This window comes from Heterocephalus glaber, unplaced genomic scaffold (assembly GCF_053883595.1).
Source record: "Heterocephalus glaber isolate CG9 unplaced genomic scaffold, H.glaber_assembly_v1.0 deba00001497, whole genome shotgun sequence".
NCBI lineage: Eukaryota > Metazoa > Chordata > Mammalia > Rodentia > Bathyergidae > Heterocephalus > Heterocephalus glaber.
The window spans coordinates 60,141,812-60,166,926 of record NW_028258320.1 but is presented as its reverse complement, the minus strand read 5'-3'; the positions used below and the strand labels follow the sequence as shown (position 1 = coordinate 60,166,926).

Here is a 25,115-nt window from a genome sequence, read left to right as displayed (position 1 = left end):
TATTTCACATGACCAACATTCTTGTGAATTTTCTGTCAAATGCGTTGGGCTAAAACAACAATAACAAAAAAACTTATCAATAACATCCTGAAATTCACTTTTAGAAATTTTGATCAGATAATTTCAACCTGTTGGTATCATTTGGGAATTTAACTGAAACTAATTTTCCTCATAAATCTTCAAATAAGCCTTTAAAAAGTCTTTGTTTCTAGTCATTAATAGATGAAGGAGCAGATAAGTTCTAGAATTTTCAGACTCAACAAAGGGATGATGTATTTGATTAAAATAAACACACACTGGCAGTTTTCAAAAGTGCCATCCATTAGCCAAAGTGAGGCATGTACTAGTTTTTCAATGTTAGTGGTAAACATAAGAAGTCTATCTCATAAGAAGTCAAATCTCTAAGTTCAGAATTTCTGGGAAGATGGCAGAGTGAGGAGCAGCAGAGAAAGAACCTCTCCAGGATTTTGTGTCAACACTGAAATAGAGCAGTATGAGAAGGGAAGTGGGCTCCCAGGACTCAGGAAGGATCTGAAGTGAGAATTGAAGTCCATGGGGAGAGCCAAGAGACTGACTTCAACAAAAAGAGGGAGGTGGCAGGCAGCGCTTTGTCCCAGAATCTGGACTCACAGCGTGGGAAGGGCAGGTCGAATCTGTAGACACACAGTGACTACTGGCAATCCCAGAGGCCTTGAGGGAGAAAAACACCAGTGGAACAGGGCAGTGGACGCAGAAGACTGAAGTGGCTGGTGAGTTATTCGGGTTCAGATATCACCCAGGAGAGGACGATTGGCCAGTAGCCATCTTGGAGAAGGTCCAACTGAGCTAGGAACTCAGAACAGCTACAGGTCAACTCTAAGTAGTAGTTCCCAGTGTGACGGTGAGGGTGCCAGGTTCAAGTCTGCAGGAGGTCAAGGGAGTGCAGTTCAAGCCAGCAGGAAGCACACAGACTGTGGCAGACTCAACAGGTTCCAGCCACATAGCCAGAAAGCAGCCTGAACTTCAATGGAACTAAAAGTCCAAGCTTGCTGGGATTATCTACAACCCCACCATAAATCAACGGCTGGCTTGCTGCAATTAAACACCTCAGATCTGGACTCTGTCTGCAGGCATTGTCTACCAGTGACAGCAGGGACACACCTTGAATTGGACATTTTTTTCTTCTTTTTCTTTTTTTTTTCCTTTTCTTTTCCTTTTTTCTGATTTTTGTTTTTGTTGTTTTATTTTTTCTTGACTGTTCTTGTTTTTACATGAGTGTGAACACAGTTTTTAACTTTTTTGTTGTGGTTGTTCTGTTCTTGTTTTTATTTCTTCCTTCTCTCTTTCCCTTCTGTTTTCTTCACCAGTTTCTCAAAGTTTGTATTATCTTCTGTTGTCCTCCAGCCATGCTTGTAAACTCATCTTCCGTTTCTCTATTCCCCCCCCCCTTCTAAATCTTCTCCCCTTGGGGTAAAATTGCCACAGTGAGGGCTTATTTATTGTATACAATTTCCTAGTTTATTCTAGATTTTGTTATATAACCACAAATCTAGTTCAGATGGTTAAAGGTGACAAATAGTTACCACAGTTTGTCATTTTCTAGGCTATGTTTGATGCTATTGTTATTGCTGATTGTACTACTTTAGCCAAGGTGACATAATTGTGCTAAATCAGTTGTTCTTCCTGGTATACCAAGAAGTCTGCCTAAGGGCCTTAAAAAGAGTCAAATCTCTAATCCCACTTAATATGTTTTCTAACACTGAGGGTACCTCTGTATCTTCAAATGCCTTTGGTTCAGAAAATAATAAACTTGTCAAATTCTTCTGTTCTGACAAAGTATATATTTTTTAAAGTAAATATGGTACTATGGTTGAAGGGGCAGAAATAGTACAGAACTGAATTTGAGCAGGGAGATTGCTTGTATTTTTCACCTACATTTTGACTTCTTTGATCTTAGTGACACTGCACTTTTTTTTAGTACCAGGGATCGAACTTGGGTCCTTGCACTTGCGAGGCAGGTGGCAGAACCACTGAGCTAAGTCCCCAGCAGACACTGCACTTTTATTTGGAGAGTGATTTTGGTCCACAAATTTTCTAAGTATATGTTATTCATCTGAAAGTCTGGTTAAGGCTGGAGATGTAGCTCAGGGGAAGAGTTCTTGCCTAGCATCCATCAGGCTCTGAGTTCAAACTCTAGTATTACAAAAAGAAAATCTGATTATTGAAACTAAATAACATTGCTTTCATAGCACCAAAAATTAGCTTTCAAAGTTTTATCATTCACCATTAAGCAGCCTAAGAACAACAAAGTTAACACAGCATTTTTTAAAGGGAACTCACAGATTCCTTCCATCATGTTCAAAGGAATACAATAAGAAGTAACAATATTTGGTTTCAATAGCAAATCCATCTTAGGGTTCTCCAGAGAGACAAAACCAATAAGCTATATAGGTAGTTATATGATAGAGAATTTATTGGAGGAATTGGCTCATTTAATTATGGTGGTTGAGAAGTCCCACAACAGACAATCTGAAAGCCTGGGATGCCAGTAGTATGGCTTAGTCTAAGCCCAAAGACCTCAGCAGCAGGGAAGCCAATGGTGCAAATCCCAGTCCAAGACCAAAACTCTGAGGACCAGGAGCCATTGATATTAAGTCCCAGAGTCCAAAGTCCAGGAGTTGATGTCCAAAACAGTGGAAGAAAACTCTTTCCTACCACTAAGAGACCAATTCACTTTCTGTACTGTTCTCTGGAGGACCCAGGCCCCACTGAGAGGGATATTCTCCACATACTCCATCCAGACTCAAGGCATTAGTCTCTTCTGGAAACATCCTCACAGACATGCACAAGATAACGTTTAACCAGGTTTCTTAGTATATATCGTACTTAACAGGATGGAACTTTCATGCACGTGACTGAAAATATATTAATCCCTTCCCCCAGTATTCTGCTTTCTATTGCTCTTACATAAGCCTTTTTTAATGGGAATTGTAGTTTTCAAACTTTTGGCTTCCAGGATTTCAACATTTGAGATTGTAATCTAGGATTGTGATTTGTGGGGGGAAATTTTAGACTTTAGGGATTTTGATCTTCTGGAATAGCGATATTTGGAATTAGAAATTTTGGGAATGTTTTTCAGTATTATGACTGGCACTTCTCTTTTAGTGCTTTCTCACAATCCATCCAGTCTTCGCTCATACCATGTACCTTCTCAAAAAGATACAACTACTTTATTACTTTATATTTAGATATTTAACATCAATTGCAAGAGTTTGTAGAAATCTCATTGAAAATTTGGCTCAAACACATGAGTATTAAAAGTACCAACAAGTTCAACCAGGAAAACACCATTTCCAGTTCCAATATCAAGCACTGAAGCATCCAATGGGATCTTGTGTTTCTGCATCCACCTTATTAGTCGAGTCATACTCTCCTCCCCAAACCTGTTAGAAACAGAATCAATTACAAATAATAAACAGAACAAAAGTTACAGCTGTATTCCATTTAAGGTGTTTATATCATGTGCCCAATTAAGACTTTTTTGAAAGTGAGAAGTTATTTGTGACCGTGTAAGTTTTGTCTTTATAGTTACTTATGAGAAAATATCACCAAAAATAGAACACAATAGACATACAGCTTATTACTTACTAATACTTTTCTACATTACCATTAATACTTGAAAATATTGTCCCAACAACTGTTTTCTTGAACATCAGTACATGCTGATGGCTCAAAATTATTGCTTATTGAAAAATGACAACTACAGAACAAAAGTAATTTCTTAATATTCTGATCAATTTAAATGTATGTCATTTAGGGCTGGGGATTTAGCTCAGTGGTGCCACTGCCTGCCTCACAAGCACAAGGTCCTGAGTTCAATCCCTGGTAACAAACAAACAAAAAAAAAAGTAAGGCATTAAAAAAAAAAAACAGATACTTTAATTCTACCAACTTAAGCCAGACTCAATCCAGGGTTCCCAAGATTTTTAGGTGTCTTTCTTTGGTGTAAGTGCACATACACATCTCGATACACTATTCTGGATCGTAATTTTTCTAACTCACCAGATTTCTCCTGTATCTCCATATTCTTGGAAAGTTTGTAGTTCTCTCTCATAGACAGCATTCCAACTATGTAAAAGAAAATACAAGGTGAGATTCTAGAATTAGACTGTATTATAAATTAAGTATATGCTTCCAATACATCACAGAGAAATTTAAAACTTTAAAATAAAAATTTAATTATGCAATAAGTGCACATAGTTCAATTTCTTAACATCCTTGGGTTAAAAGAATGGAAGTGTGGCCAAGCAGATTAAGTTCATGCATATATGTAAAGCACTTAGAATATCAGATGTATAAGTGGTATATAAATTTTAGCTTAAAAAAGCCCGAAGAGGGGCTGGGGATTTAGCTCAGTGGCACCCCCACCTGCCTTGCAAGCACAAGGTCCCGAGTTCGATCCACAATACTGAAAAAAAAGCACAAAGGGACAATTATCCAAGTTTCTTAAGTCCCAGACCCAAGTCCAAAACTCTGTGCAAGTATAGAATTTTTACCAAGTATTTGGTTTTCGAGGTGCAAACATAGTCTTTTCATACAGGAAAACCCATCAGAGATAAAATCTGCTTAAAGGTTAAGGTTAAGTCATAAACCAGTCTATTTCCTCTATTTGTCTCCATTTCCCCCTGTATTCTAACCTTATGTTGATATTTTCTCTTAGTCCCCTTTTTTCTTTTTTGGTACCGGGGATCGAACTCAGGACCCTGCGCTTTCGAGGCAGGCGGCGGAACCACTGAGCTAAATCCTCGGCCCCTCTTAGTACTTTTAAGTACAGTACTGCACTCTCATTTGCCTTTTCTTCCTACTTGATCTCTCTAGAATGCCCCGTTTCTTTTCATCCCTTCAAGTTACTTCTGATTCTAACGGTTCCCCACATCCATTCATTCATCCGTTAATTCATTAAGCAATTACTAAGCCTCTGTTTTACGTCAGATCACTTTCTCTTACTCCCTCCCCAAATGCCCCACTATCTCCTCACTCCCTCCTCAGGTCATCTATCCCTCTAAGTCTCAGATCCTTTAGCCTTTTCAGCTAAAGGCCCTCGGCCTCTTACCCTTGCCCACCAGCCCTATTCACCAGCCTCACGCCCTCTTTCTTTTTCCCAAGCCTGTGCCAGTTCAACATCCCTACAAGGTCTCCCCAAGAGCATCTTAGTCCGTCCCACACCCACAGATCTCTTCTCTTGAAAACCAGTTAAGCTTCCCCAAAGTGGTTCCCGAGATTCCTAATTTCAAAACCCTTAAACGTCCCAAGGCGGCCCTTCAGGCTCCTCCCATCATACCCCCAAAGGCTCTTCCCTTCCCAGAGTGTCCTTTCACTCCGGCCGTCTCCTTCCCCCGCGCAGGCAGGGGATCGACGTTCACCCTCTCCTGACCCCGGGCCGCACTCACTGTTCTCGAGTCCCCAACGCCGACGGGACAAAGCCATCCTCCGCAGGACTGCCGTCTCGAGACCTCGTCGATCGCGCCGCAAGCGTAGCGCCACTACCGTCGCCTTGAGCGCCTGCATTCATTTTGCTCAGCCACCAAGTCGCCCGTTGGGGCCGCCATAGAGACGCGGCGCAGATAGAGCAGACAGGCGGGTTTGGCCTCTCTAGGCGCTAGGAGGCCGCTTTTCTACTCTTCCGGGCGGCCGGCGCCGGTTGGGGTTGAAAGCCTTGAATTCTCAGTTTCTTCCCGGTCCCTAGCATAGTGGTGGGCTGCAGTCTCACTTCCTGCTCTGCGCTCTCGGACAGCGTTAGACGCACTGAACAGTGGGACCGTTAAAGTATTGCATTTTGGAAAATGTCTAGCAGAAGGAAAGCCACAGAAACACCAAAAGCCGGCACCACTCAACCCAAATACAAAAGCCACCTCATTGCTGCACATCGTAGGCACGTCTGGGGAGGGTAGGGCCGTGCATCGCATTTTTGGCTTCCTGGCCAACAGGCTAATTTCATTTGTGGCTGGGATTGTGACATGGAAAAAGCATTCTGGCCCCTTCTCACTTGTCACCAATGTGGGCGTTTACGTCTAGGGAAATGAATGCCTTACTTTTCTCCACAGTGCGCCAGCCACGGGGATCAGCGTGTTGTCGCAGAAAGACACAATCTGTAAGAGTCAAGGAAAATCTTCAGACAACCATGAGTAAAGTAAAAGGCAGATGGGAATCCATGTGCATAGTGATTAAAGAACTCAAGAAAGAGCGTAAGTAACCTTATTACAGAGCAATAAAACCACCGGATACCATGGCCAATTAATGCTGGTCTGGGCAAATAGTTATTTTGATCTTCTCTAGACTCTAGATGGTAAGGAAAGCAAGCTTGATTGAGTCGGTTTTAAAAGTTTTAGGCTCTAATTAAGAAGCACCCATGAAAGATAAGTCCATCTTCAGCCTGGTGTCTTGCCAACACTTAAGATGTTTTTGCTTTGTGTGATGAAAGCTATAAACAGTTGTTGGTAAGGAGCCCTGGAAAAATCCCACGGTTTATGCAGAGTTCCTTCCCTGGCTCCAGGCAGGATTACTCTGGCTGTTTAGGCCTGAAGGCTGTGTGTGGCACCACCTCTGATTACCAGGGCAATGGAATTCTTGGTAGGGGGGAAGAGAAATCCAATCAAGCAAGATGCCCATCACCAGAGAGAAGTAGGAATGTGCCACAGAACACAGTCCTTTTGACTGGCTGCCTATCACATGAGGCAGAAGAGAGACTTTCAGCATTTGAGGCTGCCTGCCTCCTTGGTTTTCCCATCCCTGCACACTGGCACCTGAATCACCCACAACTGCTTCCAAGATTCCTCAAGCACTTCCTCAAGCTGGCAAACGCCAGGTTCAAGGGCAAAGCTTTCCCTTTCTTGACTCTGCAGTCAGCATCACTGAATGCACTGCTTGAAAACTCCTCTTTGTTCTCCTATCACATCCTGCTCTGAAGTGAGCCTTTGAAAAAGGGTACTGGGTACCCAACTCTAGTCAGACCCCCAGGTTTTGACCCCGGCCTTACCATGTGTGACCATGACCAAGTTACTTAACTTCCCAGGGCCTCAGTTTGCCTATCCTTGTAGCAGGAATAATAATAGCACTTGTCATAAGGAGCAGCTACAGAGAATAAATGAGATCAGTCTAGTCAAATCTTACCTGCCTGGCACACGGTAAATGCTTAGTAAATATGAACACAGGTCTCTTCAACTATAAGATGAGGTTTAAAATGAGTTTCCATAAGGAAGATTAAGCTAATACACTGTACCTGGCAAGAGCTTAGAATAGGGTCCAACACACAGTCAGTGTTCAGTAAATGTTAGCTATGATTCTTATTACAAGTTGAGCATCCCTATTCCAGAAATCCAAAACCCAAAATACTTCAAAATCTAAAACTTTGCACTCAAAATATTTGAGATTTGGCGGCATTTCAGATTTCAGATAGGGAAGCTGAATAATAAAGTCTATGCAAATATTCTAAAATCTCAAAACTCCAAAATCTGAAACACTTCAGGTCCCAAGCCTGTAGTGACTTTCAATTCTAACTTCTTGTCCCAGCTCCATACTTCTCTTGCCACTGCCTGGATGTCCCTTGTTACATTAAACTCAATAAAAGCAAACTCACTTGCCTCTCATGACTCTAAATCCTGTCTTAGCTGTTCTGCATGTACCATCTACATTACACCTACACTATCTACACTATCACCCTACACTATCTACACTACCACGACCATCTACACTATTACCTAAAGTGGAGCATCATTCTTGTCCTTCCTTTCCTGCAGTTTCCTGTTAGTCTCCAAACTCAGGGACATTTCTCTAGCCTGTCACTACAGCCCTCACTTCCTTCTCTCCACTCAGGCTCACTCCACATTATTGACCATTGCAGCAGCTTCTGAATGAACATCCCAGGAGCTATTCAGCACTAGGTCCCTTGTAAGGCCTCAGGTCTGCCTGGCTCCCTTTTCTTCCTCCCAAAAGGCCTCCAAGATTCAGCTAGTTTTCTTTTCTTTCATTGTCTAACATCATTCATCTCTTTCCTTTGCATTTTCCTTCCTGATCATGGACCACAGGGTTAAGCTGATTTGAACTTCCATCATAATTTAATTTGTTCCAGGAATGACCTTAGGAAAGTTACTTAAATTAAACCTCTTAAATCCCAGTTTCCTCAGCTACAAAATGGGCATAATTCAAATGAAACTGGCCTTTCTTGTTACCATTTTTAGACCCATCAGAGAAGAGTGTGGCATTCCCATGCATGTATGCACAGGCAGAAATAATTGTTCTGTTTCAATATATATAAATGGAAATTTAACCATTTGCAGTGTTTTCAACTTGAGAAAATTGTGGCAATGTACTTGGAGGTTTTTTGTGGGTTTTTTTTTTTAGGTCTTTTTTTGTCAATGCGTATAGATCTCCTATCTTCTAAACTACTTCCTAATAATAGAAATAATGGCTAGCAATCATAAGCTGTCAGTGTGTGCCAGGAAATTGTGTTAAACATATGCAGTTTATTATCTTAGTTATGCCTGAAGATAGCCACACAAGGTAGATAACTAGTATTGTACTCATGTCATAGACAAACAAACCAGATCATAGAGAAGGCCTAAGCATACACAGTGAGTACCAGAGCTGATACTGTGTGGTGGATTAACTAATGGTCAACTTGTAACACCCATCTGAGTGGAATCAGCATGGTCTGGGTGTGGAAGACCCATCTGAGAATTGTTGCCGATAGCATAAACAGAAAACTGGAAGCCAGGAATTTAGCTCAGTGGTTCCGCTGCCTGCCTTGCAAGCACAAGGACCCGAGTTCAATCCCCAGTACCAAAAAAAAAAAGAAAGAAAGAAAGAAAACTGGAGGGGAAGAATGTCAGCTATTGATTTCCTAACTTTTTTTTTTTGGTACCAGGGATTGAACTTGGAACCTTGGACTTTTGAGGCAGGTGCCGGAACCACTGAGCTAAATCCCCTCCCCTAGCTGTTAATTTTCTAGGAGAATCTTGCGGCAGTTGGTTTTCCTGATTCGAACTTAGCTGTTCTTGGAGGAGGAGCTCGGGCCTCAATGTTGCTGGGAATGACTGAGGTTCTCTTCAGAGGAGCTCTGGTGAGCATCACTTCCTGGCTCCAATATAGATTGCTCAGCCTGGTGGTACAAATCTTTCACCCCACCAGTGCAGGTCTTCTGGCTTCCACCACTGGCCTTTGGGCCTTCTGGATGCAGATCCTGGATATGGGAAAGCATGAGACATTGCTGTGGGCTCTAGGCCACTAGTTGGACTCATGGGGTACATTGACTTGGATTTTAGGCCTTCACCTGGACTTGTGTGGGACATTGCTGTGGAATCTAGGCCCTTGGCTGGATTCTTTGGGTCTCTGATGTGTGGCTAATCTCTTGCACTCCTCTGCATTTGACTTTTGGTGTTACTGTTATAAATTATGTGTTCTGTATTAAATCTGTTCCCTTGCAAATCCTGACTACAACATACTGGAACCCAAACAGTCTGCACTAGAGCCTTCGCTTACAACCACTATACACATGAGTATGCTATATAAGTATAGATGTTTTGTTGACAATTTATATGAGGATATCAACCACAAGAGATTACAGCACACAACACTAGCTCCTAAAAATTCTTTATCCTCATACTCTGTCCCCCAAGATCACAATATCACTACAGCTACTCATCTCTTTCCATTCTTGCTCCTTTCCCCCAAACTCTGCCAGTACATCTGGCTCTATTTCCTCTTTTATTCCTGTGTTTTAGGTTTTTTGGATGGGTGGATCTAATCCAGGGCCTCTTGCATGGTAGGCAAGCACTCTACCACTGAGCCACATCCCCAGCCCGGGAAGGGATAATTCTTCGTTATGGGACCTTTCTTGAGTTAAGATACCCTTTCCTGAGTTCCACAATGGAAAATGTCTCCAAATATTCCCAACAGTCCTTTGAGGGGCAAAATTGTCACCAAGTAGGATTCCCTGATTTAATGACATTATGAAAACCAGGATGAGAGATGATAGTGGTTTGGACCGGTGTGGCATGTGTGCTGGCAAGACCTTGTCTTGATCAATATGTAGATGGATCTCCAGAGTCCTACAATTCAAGGTCTTGCTACATACAGAGTCTGCCAAAAAAAAACCCTACATACACACTTTAGCAGTTTGTCATACTAATAAATGTCTAGAAGCTAATAGCCACCACTTTGAGCACCTCTTGTAATTGTAGAGGCCAAAGGTAAGTTGTATTAATCTCATGATGTCTCAATAAATTTAGTATTAAAATATTTATGGGCTGGGGATGTAGCTCAGTGGCGCCATGCCTGCCTCACAAGCGCAAGGTTCTGAGTTCAATCCCTGGTACAAAAAAAAATTTATACAAGTATTTCTTTTTCTGATACACATACACACACACACACACACACACACACACACATATATGTATAGGCACGTATTTTTTTTTGGCGGATTCTGTAGTTCAGGCTGGCCTGGAATGCAAGATCCTCCTGCCTCAGCCTCTCAAGAGCTGTGATCACAAGTGTACACCGTCCTGCTCTGCAAGGCTCTGGACATATTTTGAAGACTGTACTAGCCGATCACATGTAGGTGTGAAAGAAAGGGAGATGTAAAGGGTAATTACAAAGTTTATCACTTGAGCAACTGTCAGTGAACCATTCTATTTGCTGACCTTGAAAAGAGTGTGAGATAAGGAGCTTTGTGGGAAATTAGGAGGCCAATTTTGAGCATAATTCAATAAATTGAAAAATAATTATTGTTAGTTCCTTCTCTAAGGAACTAACTTCCCTAAGTTCCTTCCTTTTCTAATTTTGATAGATTTTTCTAATTTTGATAGTTTATTTGCACTGTTATTATTTGTTTGTATCTCCTGGCCATATTTTTCATTAATTCTGTGTTCTTTTGTACCCAGAATCCAATCACTAATCACTACTGTTGCCATTTACTATTAACTAACTCCATGCCACCATCATTCCGTGTTGTGATCTTTGTGAGCGTAGGTCCTCTTTCCCATCTTCCTTCCACTTAGCAGTGTAGTCTCAACCTCGCAGGCAGAATGGTCTTGCTAAAACTGAAATCACACCATGTCACTCTCCTGTCAAATCCAAACCCGTTCAATTGCCTGAATCATCTCCCGCTTTTTATATTTCAGCTCTGTAAAAGCTGGCTTTTAATACTGTAAGTTTCACTGGGGTCAGACTCGGGAATAGCAAGGAGATGGAGTCTGAAGCGTGCAGAAGAGACCATGCCGGATACTTTGGTGTGAAAGCCTGCGTTTCTTAGCCCTTCCCATTCTGAACTCAGGATGCCACCCTTGCCACCGCTGACTCTATTTCCCAGAATGCCCAGGGGCAAAGCGGCCGGAAGGCTGTGCGCCCTCCGCAGGGCATGATGGGGGAGTTGGAGATTTCCATCATGGCGGCTTCCATTTCGGGCTACACCTTCAGCGCTGTGTGTTTCCACAGCGCCAACAGCAACGCGGACCACGTAGGTGCCGGGTCCCCTGCCTCGGCCGCTGGGGCCTTCACCCTCCGTCTCTGGCCATCACCCGCGGCCAACCCAGATCCGTTCGCGGCTTGTCCCCCCCCGCCCCGGGCTCCAGGGCGGGCCCGTTGAGCTGGTGACCCAGGCGGCTCCCGCCGAGGTGGAGCTCCTTCACCCGCGGTGGGCCCCCTCACTCGACGCCCACCGCCTCTCGGCCATCCCGGGATAGTAATCCCATGATCCAGCAAACCTATCCCGCCCGCGCCCTCCCAGTGTCAGGAGTCACCTGGTAGACTGAACACCCGCCCTTCCCTGAGCCAAGCTTGTAGATTTAAGAGGGGCGCCAGGGATCGCGAAGTAGTCGAGAGGCCGGGCTTGCAGTGTAGGAGAGGCATCGAACCCCGCCCTCTGGTTTCACATGTTGTCCTGGGTTAAACCATGGCTGTCACTGTTCGTAGTTGTTAGACGCGATTGTGTGTGTGTGGTTTTTTTCCCCGCCCCAGTGGAAAATGGAGAATGTAAACAGGAGTGTTAGGTGCAGGGGTCTGTTTACATTTCCCTGATGTTGCGTTTTTGGTTCCTTGGCGAATATTCTAAGACCACGGAACTGAAACTAGTCGGAACTAGTCGCAGTGAAATAGGGAAGTGACAGGCCCACGTCACTTTTGACCAGAAACGCAAAGGCTTTGGAGCCCACAAGGGGAGCAGATCCTCCCTATTTCAGTGTGTTTATTTTACCAATTGCCTTTTGATGTCACTAGCCTCTGGCTGGAAATTCTTTGTGAAAATAGGTATTTTTTTCTCTTAAAGGAGGCATTTAATTTGCCCGCCAAATTGGGGAAGGAGTTATTTTAAGTGATGTTAATAGTGAATGCTTCAAATTTATTAAGTTAGTGGGTGGGTTTTTTGTGGTAGTCATTACAAAGCAAAATGGTACACTGAAGGAGGAATTTGTCTTGGTTTGATGTCAGCAGTGTTAGCTTCCATTAATAAAAACTGATTTCCTAGAGAGGCGATTTCACTAGTAAATTGAATGCAATTAAGTTATTGTACTTCTCTTCAATGTTGATGGTAGATAAGAATATGTACAGCATGGTTTTTTTCCAGAGGGAAGTCTGAACACTGGCCTTTGGTCCTCCAGCCAGTTATTTGATAATATAATGCAGTTCAATATGTAGGTGGTTTGTGATACTACTAATACTCCATGGGCTATTAAATAAGAATTCATTGATGCCTTTTTACCCTATTTTGTAGAGTGACTAATAATGTCACAGTTTATGTATAAGGCTAAATTATTGTAAGAATGAGCATATACCTGTTGATAAATGAACATACTATGGTGAGGTGGCCATATTACTTAGATTATTATTAATTTAAGACCTAGCCCTTAATATTTATTGTACTCTATGCCAGATACGTGGCTGGACTTCGTGGAAATTTTCACCAGTACCAGTAGTTCACAACTCTTCTATATAAAATTCTTGTTCATATTAACCTTACCACAATTATGGATATGTAATATGTAAATCTTCCTCTCTTTCTCTCTCTTTTTTTTTTCCTGTGCTGGGGATCAAAACTAGGGCCTCATGTATGCTAAGCAAGCCTATGCCCAGCCTAGTAAAAGTAATTTCAGTTTTAAAGTTGAGTCAGGAATTTACTTTTTTTTTTTTTGCGGTTGGAGATTGAACTCAAGGCCTGGGGTCTGTTAAGTAAGCACTCTACCGCTGAACTACATCCTGAGCCCTAGAAATTTACTTTTGTAATACATACTGGTTTTGTTCATGCACGAAGTTAATTCAGCTGGGCATGGTGGCATGCACCTGTAATCCCAACACTCAGGAAGCTGAGGCAGAAGGATCACTGTGAGTTCAATGCCACCCTCTGCTACATGATGAATTCAAGGCCAGCCTGAATTATATAGTGAGACCTTGTATTGAACAAAGAAAGAAAAGAAATTAATTCAAAGCCACACATTATTCTATAAAGCTAGGGTTAGCAAACTTTGTCTGTAAAGGGACAAATAGTAAATTTTTTAGGATTGGGAAGCCATATAATTTCTGTACCAAGTACTCAATTCTTAGGCTGGGGATTTAGCTCAGTGGTTCTGCCATCTGCCTCGAAAGTGTAAGGTCCTGAGTTCAATCCCCAGTACCAAGGAAAAAAAAACCCAACTACTCAGTTCTGCTGTTATAGGAAGAAAACAACTGTAGACAGTAAATCAGTATGACTGTGTTCCAATAAAACTTTATTTGTAGACACTAAAATTTGAATTTCATGTAATTTTAACATTTCATGAAATATTCCTGTTTTTATTTTGTCCTTTTAAAAATTTAGAAACTATGCCGGGGATTTAGCTCAATGGTTCCGGTGCCTGCCTTGCAAGCACAAGGTCCTGAGTTCGATCCCCGGTACCCCCCCAAAATTTAGAAACTATGCTTTTTCTCCAGCCTGTACATTAACAGGCATTGAACTGAATTTAGCCACTGCAGTTGTTTGCCTGTTCCCGCTATAAAGTAACATTGAGTTGGATAATCCAGACCAGTAGATGAATAAACATTCATACTTGACTTTAGAATGTTTTGATGTTGCTGTTAATTTAGATTACTGTTTCTCAGAGTGAGGACTATTATGATTGTTAGAAAAATGCAGGATACTCAGTTAAAGTGGAATTAAATAATTTTTATGTAATGTTTGAGATATACTAAAAGTTACTTGTATTTATCTGAAATTCAAATTTAACTCAGTGTCTTATGTCCTTTTTGCTAAATCTTGGAACCTTAAACTGTAGTACTTTAGGAATTTATACCTATGTTCTTTATGTCTAGTTCTGAGGGAATATTAAATTTTTTTCCACTTTGACTAAAAAATTTTTGATTTTGCTCGTTGTAAGACAGCTTCTTTTGTAGTGAGAACTCATAATTGAAAGAAACATGGGAAAGATAAGCTTATTTAGTAGGTGTTTCTACACTTAAATTTTTTAAAAATGGAAATTATATATTACTCAAGTTTGAGAAATGCCCTGTATGAGATATTAGGGATTTTAGGACACTTCCTCTCCCCAAATCAAATGCAAAAGTAAAGCATCTGTCTCTCTCCACCCTCCTAAACAGATTCATACTTCCTACTGGAAATGGTTTTAAACTAGGAAGCTTCTATATTTGATGTGATGGATCAACCTAGAATTGAAATGTATATAGTACAGGGAAATTGTTCAACAAATTTATACAGCCAGTATCTGTTGGGTACCTAAGTACATGTTAGGCATTGTGCTAAGAACAGAGAGCAATGAATAAGCATGTCATAGTGCTCTTGCAGGATTTACAGTTCAGTCAGGGATAGGCATTTACTTATTTCTGTAAATCTGTAATACAGTGGATAAGAAGACTAAGGAAAGAATCCAAGGTAGAGGGGACACAATGTTTAGCAGGTGCTATTTCCATGTTGTTGGATAGATGCTGTCTTTCTGAAAAGGTACCCTTTGAGTAAAGACCTGAATGAAGGGAAGGAATATCTGGGGAGAGAGATTCCCAGACAGTTTATCAGTTCATCCTCCCTTCAGGAAAGTTATTTTGACAGGGTTTATCTTATTCAACTGTGCTTGTGCTGAACGTGGCATCAAGTACTCAAATAGCAAGTAATATGCTTAGTAATCCAGATTGACTGTGGTAAGAGGTAATTCTCTAAAGGTACAAATAAATTCTGCATTTATTAAAGAAAAAAATTTTCTGTGAATGATATGAAATTTATTTGCTAAAATCCTAATTTCATAAACCAGCCTGTCCAAGAGCATTTTGTTATCATTGTGTTCATTTCCTTACCCTTCATCAGTAGCGTGACTTTTTTTTTGTAGTAGGACTTTTAAAGCAATGGAATAAATTGTATGCTGTTTCAAGAAAACAACCCTGTCTGCCACATGCCTGTGATCCCACCACTCTGGGAGGCTAAGGCAAAAAGATCTCAAGTTTGAGCCCAGCCTGAGCAATTTGATGACTTAATGAGACCTTGTCTCGAAATAAAAAAATAAAGAGCTAGAAATGTAGCTCAATGCAAAGGCCCTGATTCAATTCTCAGTACCACTTTAAAATAAAAAGAAAAGAAAAAAAACAGCCTTGGGATATTTGTACATCCTGAGAGTTTTCCCTGATTTTTTTTTCCTTTTTCTTTTTTTGGTACCAGGGATTGAACTCGGGTCCTTGCACTTGTGCAGCAGGCGATGAAATCACTGAGCTAAATCCCCGGCCCCAGTTTTCCCTGATTTATGAGACTCAATAGGATTTAGATGATGAATTCACCCCAAAACAGGGAAAACATAGAGGTATTAAAGTAATATTTTAGGTCAGGCCTGGTGGCATTCGTCTAAAATCCCAGCACTCAGGAGGCTGAGGCAGGAGGATTGCCATGAGTTTAGGGCCAGCCTAGGCTACATAGTAAGTTTAAGGCCAGCCTAAACTACATAGAGCCTGCCTCAAAAAACAAAATACTTACCATCTTACAGAATCCTTTTTTCAAACAATCCAATTAATAGATATATCTCAGATGGCTGTACTCTTGGTTTATAAAATTGGTTGTTGGTTCCCCGCCCCGTTGGTACCGGGGATCGAACTCCGAACCTTGTGGTTGTGAGGCAGGCACGGGACCACTGAGCTAAATCCCCAGCCTGGTTTATAAAATTGTTATCTACATGGCAAGCTTATTTAGATTATTATTAAAATCATTATACAATTATACATCCTCAATTCTTAATTCTAGTAAAAATTACTTTTAACCTGACTTTTTTTGTTGTTGTTACTTTTAGGAAGGATTTTTGCTGGGAGAGGTAAGACAGGAGGAAACCTTTAGCATCAGTGACTCACAAATTAGCAACACAGAATTCCTGCAAGTTATTGGTAAGTAACTTTATCATTGACCTTAGAAATACCCTTTTTTAAAATATACAGTTATTATTTGTTTTGTTCTTTGGCTCTTACATGATTTTAATATAAAGTATTAAAAGTAAAAACTGGTTTTATTCTTATGTACAGTTTTATATACAGTTATATAACTGAATCTAAGGTATGAAAAGTATTAAAACTAAACTTATTTTCACTATAAATGATATGCAATATTTTGTCAGTGTAAACTTACATTGCATATCTGTGAGTGTAGATCTTCTATGTGACCACCTGATGTATCTCTTTAAAACCTTAGCAAATGTCCAGTTTATAAATTAGGCTCTCCTCATTGCCATATCACCTCATACTATAATGAATGGATGTATTATGCTGGTCCTTTCTAGAGGGATCTGGCAAAAATATTTACACTTGTTTACTTGAGGTATTTCCTGGGCCGGGATGTAGCTCAGTGGGGATGTAGCTCAGTGGTGCCTCGCCTGCCTGGCAAGTGCAAGGTCCTGAGTTTGATCCCTGGTTCTGGGGGAAAAAATGAGGTATTTCCTAAACCTACACAGCCTTCTAAAGGATGAGCCAAATGGTCACTTTAGGGGAGGTTGCTGGGGAAGAGAAAGAAGTATTTATAGATACACCCATTCTCTGTGGATTAGTTCCTTTTTTTTTTTTTGGTACCAGGGATTGAACTTGGGACCTTGCGCTTGCAAGGCAGGAGCTGGAACCACTGAGTTAAATCCCTAGCCCAGTTTCTTTTTGATAAATAGAGATCATAGTGCTTTTAGGTACCTCTTGAGCAGATCACCAAACAGCACATCCTGATACACAGAACAAAACAAGGGACGTTTCATTTATTTGTGCAGCGTTTATTGAAGAACTTCTAGTGAGAGACATATACTAGGCAGAGAAAGGAATACCCAGATGCATCCCTGCCTTCCAAAACTATAGGGAGGATAAGACAAGTAAATAGAAATATCAAACAGTGCAAAATAAGGGCTATAAGAAAGAAACAAAGAAAATTAGGTAAATATCAGAGGTTGAGAGAAAATCTGATGGAGTGGAAATTGGTAAGGACATCATAAAAGAAGTTAACTGAGAACCAGTGGGCTGTACATTCAGGGAGGATAGAGCAAGGAGTTCATAAAAGACACATGGAATCTGGCCTGTCTCTAAAACATAGCACATGTGAAGATGAGGGGTTTATGGTTTGAAATACTGGTGGCTAGCTAGGTCATGTGTGGAACCAAATCATGAAGTGTTTCTGGTAGCCTTCTGGTGCATGGATTGGGAGAAAGGGTGAGGCCTGAGGTAGTGTTAGTTTTTGAGGAAAAAAACTGGCGTAAACTGGCATAAAAAAAGTGGCGTAACTATTAGGAATCACAGTTAATAGACTACAGTGACAACCATCTTTTGCAGTGCAGTCTTTAATTCATTAGCTATGTTCAGTTTATTGATTCAAACAGTTATGGATATTCCTGAACAAACTGTCCATATCTTTTTATGGGGGGGGGGTGTTTTGAGACAGGGTTTCACTATGTAGTTCAGGCTGGCCTTGAACTTATTGTGTAGTACAGGCTGGCCTTAAACTTGTGTCGATCCTCTTGGCTCAGCCTCCCAAGTGCTGGGATTACAGTTGTGCACCACCATGCCCAGCTGATTGCTAATATCTTTTTTTTTTTTTTTTTGGTACTGGGGATCGAACTCAGGACCTTGTGCTTGCAAGGCAGGCATGGTGCCACTGAGCTAAATCCCCGGCCCATGTTTGCTAATATCTTAAATGTATTGTTACTACTGTAATTTTTTGTGTCTTTAGTTTTGGGTACTGGGGATCGAACTCAGGACCTCGCGCTTGTGAGGCAGACAGCAGCACCACTGCGCTAAATCCCCACCTGGCCCTATAATGTTTTTAAAAAAATAAATACATACTGTATTTGAAAACATAAACCAGGGACAGTGTAAAAGCTGGATCGATTGAAAGGCCCGACATTAGGTCAAGTGCCATGTATAGTATTCTCACCAGAAAAGTGAGAAGTTTCTGGAATAGCTAAATTTCCTTGTTTTTTTTTTTGGTACTAGGATCAAACTTGGGACCTTGTGCTTGTGAGGCAGGCAGTGGAATGACTGAGCTAAATCCCTGGCCCTTAAAATGTTTTAAGTAAGCCAGGTGTGGTAACATACACCTGTAACCCCAGCACTCAGGGGTCTAAGGCAGGAAGATTGTGAGTTTGAGGCCAAAATGGGATAAACAGACCCTATCTTAAAAAAAACAACAAAAAAAGGCGGGGAATGTAGCTCTGGTGCTGAACCTGCCTGGCAAGCGTAAGGTCCTGAGTTTGATTCCCGGTACCTGCCACCCCCGCAAGCAAATGTTTTGTTTTGTTTTGTTTTGTTTCAAATGTTTTAAGTAAAACATTGACAAAATTAGTCAAGTATGGTGCCACACACTGTAATCCCAACAGTTTGGAAGGCTGAGACAGAAGAATCAAAAGTTTGAGCCCAGTCTGGGCAACTTAGGGACTTAGTGATACCGTGTCTCAAAATAAAAAAATAGAGCTGGGGATGTAGCTCAGTGCAAAGGTCCTGGGTTCAATTTTCAGTACTGCAAAAAAAAAAAAAAAAAAAAAAAGCTAGCTTTCTTTCTTTCTTAGTATATACCCAGCCCCTTTTTAAATTTTTATTTATTTTTGTGAGACAGAGTCTCACTCCTGAGCTGCCCAGGCTGGGCTCAAACTTGCAGTCCTCTTGCCTCAGCCTCCCATAGTGCCACCGTGTGCCACCATGCCCAGCTTGACCAAATTTATTATTTGTTGAAAATGTCTAAATCTATACACAGACACTTTTACTTTACTTTCTTCAATGGAGGTCTTTATACGGAATACCACAACTTGAATGTGGTATGTCTACATTTTGTTTTGTATGCATATTTGAAAAAACAGTTAATTTTAAGTAGACCTGATTTCACTCAGTTGTATGAGTGGTGGGAAATAGATAGCAATAGAAAAAAGTCCTCAGGTAATGAGGCAACATAATAACAATTATTGGAAAGAATGGAAGGGGAAAGGAGAATTATTTAACTCACCCACCAGGAAGAGAAGCAAGAACAGTGTAAGGTGTGGTGGGAGGTGTTAGCAAGACCTTCACAGTACAAGAAGAGAAGCATTCCGTGTGGATGAGCTGTTGAGGAATGGGAAACTGGAAATTCCAGACAAAGCTGGCCAGCCTCTGTCTTCTTTCTAAAGTCTGTCAGTTAGTGTATCCTCCAACTTTATTACAATCCGTGGCTTTGTCACGTTCAAGACCAATGTCCTGTTTTCTCCATGAAGTTCTTAAAGAACTTGCCAAAAATCTTGAAATACTTGTTTCCTTCTGAAAATACCAAGTTACTGGAGCATGTGTGAACCTAACTGTGCTCTGTGAGTGTGCGCGCGTGTGCATGTGTATGGTGCTGGCGATTAAACTCAGGGCCTCACACTTGCTATGCAAGCACTCCACACACCCCCCCCGCCCCGCATCCCCACCCCCCGCTGTGGAGCATGTCTGTAGTGTGCCTCTAATCCTGGTTATAAATTATGAAGGACACTGCTGGGGCAGCTTGATGACAGGAGTGTGCATATAGAGTTCAGAACTTTCTCCAGGGATTTCACTAAAAGATAGTACTCTTTAAAGTAGAAGCTAAATTTTCTTTTCTGTGAAATCTAGATAATGTTTGCTACAAATGTTCTACATCTTAATGACTAACAATATCTCTGAAATAACTTATCATGGTGTCCTGTATCATTTTAGTGACAAAAGAAGAACATTTTTCTAGGTTAGGTTTTCTTATTTGCGTCACTATATGAATGCCATAATTAGAAAAACTCTTCTTGCCTGTGGAAATTTTGTATTTGCGTGCACTTTAGCAACATTAACACAAGCACAGAAGCTAATGGATGTGTCCTTTAAGGTCGTGGTTCATTTTAATTGAGGTAGAATTACTGCCTGAAACTGCGGCTTTGACTTTTTAAACAGCAGAAGGCTAGTTGCTCTCTAGGAGAATGTGATAAATGGAATTCAATGGTCAGTCTCATGGCCTTCTAAAGAAACCCAGGCCCTAAGCCCCGATGAGCTTGAAGAAATTGTTCATTCTGCTTAATCACAGCAGCTTTTTAGATACGTTGGGATCTGCCTTATAAATGACTTCTCCCTTGGTACTGACTGTCTTTGAAAGGGTTAATAGACTTCCAGAGTTCCTTTCCCTTCAAAACACCTGGCCCAAGTTGTCATGAGTTGTTAGTTGGTTATTAATGGTAGGGTAGTTAAGACCCTTCTCTCCCCAAGCTGTCCTCAAAGCTTTTATCCAACTTGATTAAGTACTTCCAGTCAGTGATTATGTTTTCCTATGATGCTCTGTTTAAATAGGTAAGCTTGAAAAAGGCACACAATAGCAGGCATGTTCCTGAATAAGAGCTTTCAGATGTGTGCTCATCGTGCATGGACAAACACATTTTGCAGTCTGCTTTGTTCTGAGAATGTACGTCTGGGTGTAAAGAAGCCACACTGCTGTCATTGGTATATACACAGTACCTGTTTGGGAGAAGAAAACTCTCTTTATTGTCTGAGATTTTGGTTTAAAAAAACAAAAAGCTGAGCTGATATTTTATAGTTGCCTGTGTCTTACATGACTAAGATCTATTTTTATTTCTAATTACAGAAATCCATAACCATCAGCCTTGTTCAAAACTTTTTAGGTAAGCCACATCCTTTTTTGTAGCTTTTAGTCTTTATCAAAAAGAATTTATTAAAAACTAAGAGATTTAGGCCTGTAGCTGATTGTGGCTCTGAGGTCACAAGTATAGCTGGGAATGCCCAAAATGATTTATTCATTGAGTGTTAACTGTGGGTGTGGCACTGTGTTAGGTGAGGAAAATGGCAAGAGAGAAATTGTAAGTCATAGTCTCAACCTTAGAGAAGAGTTAATCAGTGATTGCATATAGATAAAATAATAAGTAATTCTAAGAGAAATAACATGTGTTCAGTGGTCAACTATAGAATGTAAGGAAAGGATCTGGGGACAGTGGCACATACTTGTTAAGTCCCAGCTACTTGAGAGGCTGAGGCAGGAGGGTTGTACAAAGCCCAGAAGTTTAAGACCAGGCAGGACAACATAGCAAGACTGTCTCTGAAAGTAAGAAAAGAAGGAAGGAAGGAAGGAAAGAAGGAAAGAAATTTTTTTAAAACATAAGGGAACACAAAGACCTTCCACCTGAAGGCTAGTATAATTTCAGCTGTGGTGCTACTTTTTCACCCTTCCTGGAATTCAGGGCAGTACTTTCTTGCTAGTAGAGCCACATGAGCACCATTCACTATTCATGATCATCATGTTCTTCCTTCACCTCTGCCAGACCCTTCTGCCTGACTCTTCCTGCCATGTGTCCCCTGCAGCTTTTACCCTGGCCATGCTCCAAATATCTAGCCTCCTGTACCCAAATACTCTGGGGACTTGTACCATGTTCATTGAACATATACACCCTTACCCGTGATTGATGCAGAGGGTTGTCTTTATGCAAGATGGCTGCCTGTGAACCTTACCTCTTTTAAATTGACACATGACTGAAAGAGGAATAGGGAAGCTAGATGAGCAACCACTGGTTCATTTGAAAAGAATTTCAGCAAATGAAATGATTCAGATGCTGGTCCATAAATGGTGTCAGTTACTTTTCTTGTTGCTGAGACAAAATACAAAATACCCAACACCCAAAGTTAAAGAAGGAAAGGTTTATTTAGCTCACAGTTTGTAGAGGTTTCAGTCCATAATCAGCTGGCTCCAAGGCAGGATGGATGGCAGAGGAGAAACAGGCCATGGTGGGCAGAAGGCAGCCAGCATTGAAGTAGCAAGTGACCAGCAGCAGCAAGCAACTCCAGCAGCTCTCTTCTGTCACTTATATTCTATCCAGGCTACACACCCTTAGGTTGGATAACGCTCACATCCAGGGTGGGCCTTCCCATTAGCCACACCCAGAACTATGCCAAACCAATCAGTGAACTAATTTAATAATCATACACTCTTGATCCTAGCATCACACACTTAATCCCAGCATCACATACTCTAGATCCAGCCACCTCTGAAAAGCCCCATCTATGACCGCATGAGGCTTTATGGGGACATCTAGACAGAAACCATAACAAATGGCTTCTCTTTGGTGTATGGAAGTATTTAATCCAACCCTGACTGTCAAAGCATTGCTCCATGACCCTTCTGAGGAATTCCTGAAAACACTTGTCAGCAAAGTAGTACAAGAACAAGGATTTGCCTGAGTTTAATTCAGAGACTTAAAATTCTTAGAGATGAAAGAAACTAGAAATCATCTGTCTCCTCTGAATTTCTTATTTTGTAAAAAAAGGAAATGGAGACTAGATAGGGTAAGTGACTTAACCCAGATCCTACAGTGAGAAGCAGAACTGGGGCTGGAGCTGGTATCTCCTGACTCAGGAGTCAGTGTTTGCTCCTGTACCTTGAACTTCTTCCTACCTTTAAGCCTGCAGTGGTGGAATGAGCATGGCATTCTTAAGACCATGACCAGAGATAGGAAAGGGCAAATTCATCAATGTACGTGGGCCACTCACCACAGGATCTTAGTTACAATGGTTTGTTTTAACGGTGAGCACATTGTTTGAAGGTAGCCAGATCTGAGGGTACTAAGTTAACTTCACTGTCTTTATCTGCAAAAATGAGAATAAAGGGCCAGGGAAGTAGCTCAGTGGCACTGCGCCTGCCTGGCAAGCGCAAGGTCCTGAGTTAGATACCCAGTATCAAAAAAAAAGGGAATAAAATCTGTTAAATTGTTGGGCTGAACCTCCCAGCATTGAGATAAGAATGATGTGAAAAATATCATAAAATCATATGGTTGAGTATCTTATTAAGCATTCAAAAAATGTTTGTTTCTCTTCGTTTTTCAGAAAATGAGCTGCTATCTTTTTTCATAAATAATTGATACTTAGAAACAAAAGATGTCATAGTCGTTTAAAACCACACATTTTGTAATTACTTGCTATCAAACACCTCTCACATTTGGAAGTAGTGTCTTTTGAATGTAGCGATCTCATAAGTATTCTTTGACAGAAAAGATACTTTGTATCAGGAAAGCATTTAGACTGTTATCTCTTTATATACATAAAGCAATTATATTTCTAGTAGAGTTACATGCCCCATAGATACATGTAAATAGAACATCTCTGTCACAGTATTAGAGATTTTAATAAAATGCTTTTTCCTCTCTGAAAAACAGTTTTTATGACTACGCAAGTAAAGTTAATGAAGACAGTCTGGACAGAATTCTTAAAGATCGGAGAAAGGTATGTTCTATTTATTGCCCATTCTGATAGAAAAATAGTTCCTTATCTTAGCACCCAACTGTATAACAGAAAAGAATGTAAAGTGGAACAGTGAGATTTGATGCTCTCATGCAGGAATTCTGTTAAATAGATTCTGGGCTAGGGATTTAGTTCAGCGGCACCACACCTACCTCGCAATTGCAAGGTCCTGAGTTTGATTCCTGATACCAGGAAAAAAAAAAAAGATTATTTTTTCAAAATTATATTTTTATTAATACATGTTTCCAGTACATAATGATTACATTCATTGTGGGAACTTAAGTAGGTTTTAAAGGTACATTGTAGATATGAGACATTGTTTATAATATATCAATAGGAAAAATTAGATATTTATAGTGTGATTCTGTTATGTAAAAATTTGAAGAAAAGGTGAACTGTAATCTGGAAAGTTAACAAATTCAGTTGACTTCAAGTGGTTCATTCTTTCTACTTTGTAACTTAGTAATTTTGCAAATATTTAATACACATGTATTAATTTTATAGTCAAGAAAAATGTTTCTAAGAAATGTAAGGTACAAGCTGGGCATGATGGTGCACCCCTGTAATCCCAGCACTCTAGGAGATTGAGCAGGGGGACCACAAACTCAAGTCCAGCCTAGACAACTTAGCAAGACCCTGTCTCAAAATAAAATTACCAAAAAAAAAAATGTAAAGTACTACCAAACATCTTTAGATATGTTACTCCTTCAAGCTAAACTGAAGCTGAACACAGGTGTTTTTCCAAAAACTCAGGTGTTTATTATTTCTGCCAATACATCTCTGTGATGTTCTGGTTATATATGGTAAGCAAATCTGAATAAAATTGAAAATGAACCAGAGTTTATTGCTACGGTATTGTGTATTAGTTTCATTTATAATTTATTGATTTACCATGTGTGGGCTTTATTTTTTTTTCCTTTGGATATAAATTCCAGAAAAATAGATTGGCTATTAAACCATCAGTTGAGGGGGACAAAAGTACTAGTAAAAGTTCTCAAAAAATAAAAAATGGCTTTGTTTATGGATGTTAGGAATAAGTGCCATAGGAGTAAATCAATACCCTTTCTTCTGTACAAACAGACTTTCTTAGTACCACTGCTGGGTATACTCTATGTAAAGGAAGAAGCAAGTGAGGATAAAAGAAAGAAGTTTGGAAGGATAGGTTAGAAGAAAGGAAGTATAGCTTTGTGTGTTCCTGAGCCAGGAGGTGCTCAGGTCTGGGGGTCTAACTAGGCTGCCTGCTCAACTGGGAAAGAATGTTAGGAGCAGCCATAGGTGCCACACGGTCCAGCTTTTCCATTTTCAGTGATTTCCCAGGAGCATACTTTCTGGAATCTTTTAGTAGACCATCCCTCATTTCCCAGATGCTACCTTACTTTCCCATTTATTTTAAT

At 40.6% G+C, this 25,115-nt stretch overlaps 2 protein-coding genes across 7 annotated transcripts in view; one reads left to right on the top strand and one right to left on the bottom strand.

The window, feature by feature from the left end:
* Eef1akmt2 (EEF1A lysine methyltransferase 2) overlaps positions 1 to 5,633 on the bottom strand; it is a 37,806-nt gene extending 32,173 nt beyond the window's left edge. For both annotated transcript variants that reach the window (XM_087185622.1, XM_004838756.4), the window contains exons 1-3: positions 5,430 to 5,633; positions 4,042 to 4,107; positions 3,308 to 3,422 (exon numbers count right to left, since the gene is read on the bottom strand). In XM_087185622.1, coding sequence (XP_087041748.1) covers positions 3,308 to 3,422; positions 4,042 to 4,107; positions 5,430 to 5,551 — 303 coding nt within the window. In that variant the 5' untranslated portion in view covers positions 5,552 to 5,633. The remainder of the gene's footprint in view (positions 1 to 3,307; positions 3,423 to 4,041; positions 4,108 to 5,429) is intronic.
* Positions 5,634 to 8,975: 3,342 nt separating this feature from the next.
* Abraxas2 (abraxas 2, BRISC complex subunit) overlaps positions 8,976 to 25,115 on the top strand; it is a 32,191-nt gene continuing 16,051 nt past the window's right edge. For 4 of the 5 annotated variants that reach the window (XM_087185613.1, XM_004838757.4, XM_013069967.3 and 1 more), the window contains exons 1-4: positions 11,298 to 11,491; positions 16,284 to 16,374; positions 21,062 to 21,098; positions 23,637 to 23,703. In XM_087185613.1, coding sequence (XP_087041739.1) covers positions 11,393 to 11,491; positions 16,284 to 16,374; positions 21,062 to 21,098; positions 23,637 to 23,703 — 294 coding nt within the window. In that variant the 5' untranslated portion in view covers positions 11,298 to 11,392. Of the gene's footprint in view, positions 9,098 to 11,297; positions 11,492 to 16,283; positions 16,375 to 21,061; positions 21,099 to 23,636; positions 23,704 to 25,115 lie in introns of those variants that run through there. The other variant, XM_087185612.1, reaches the window with a different exon arrangement.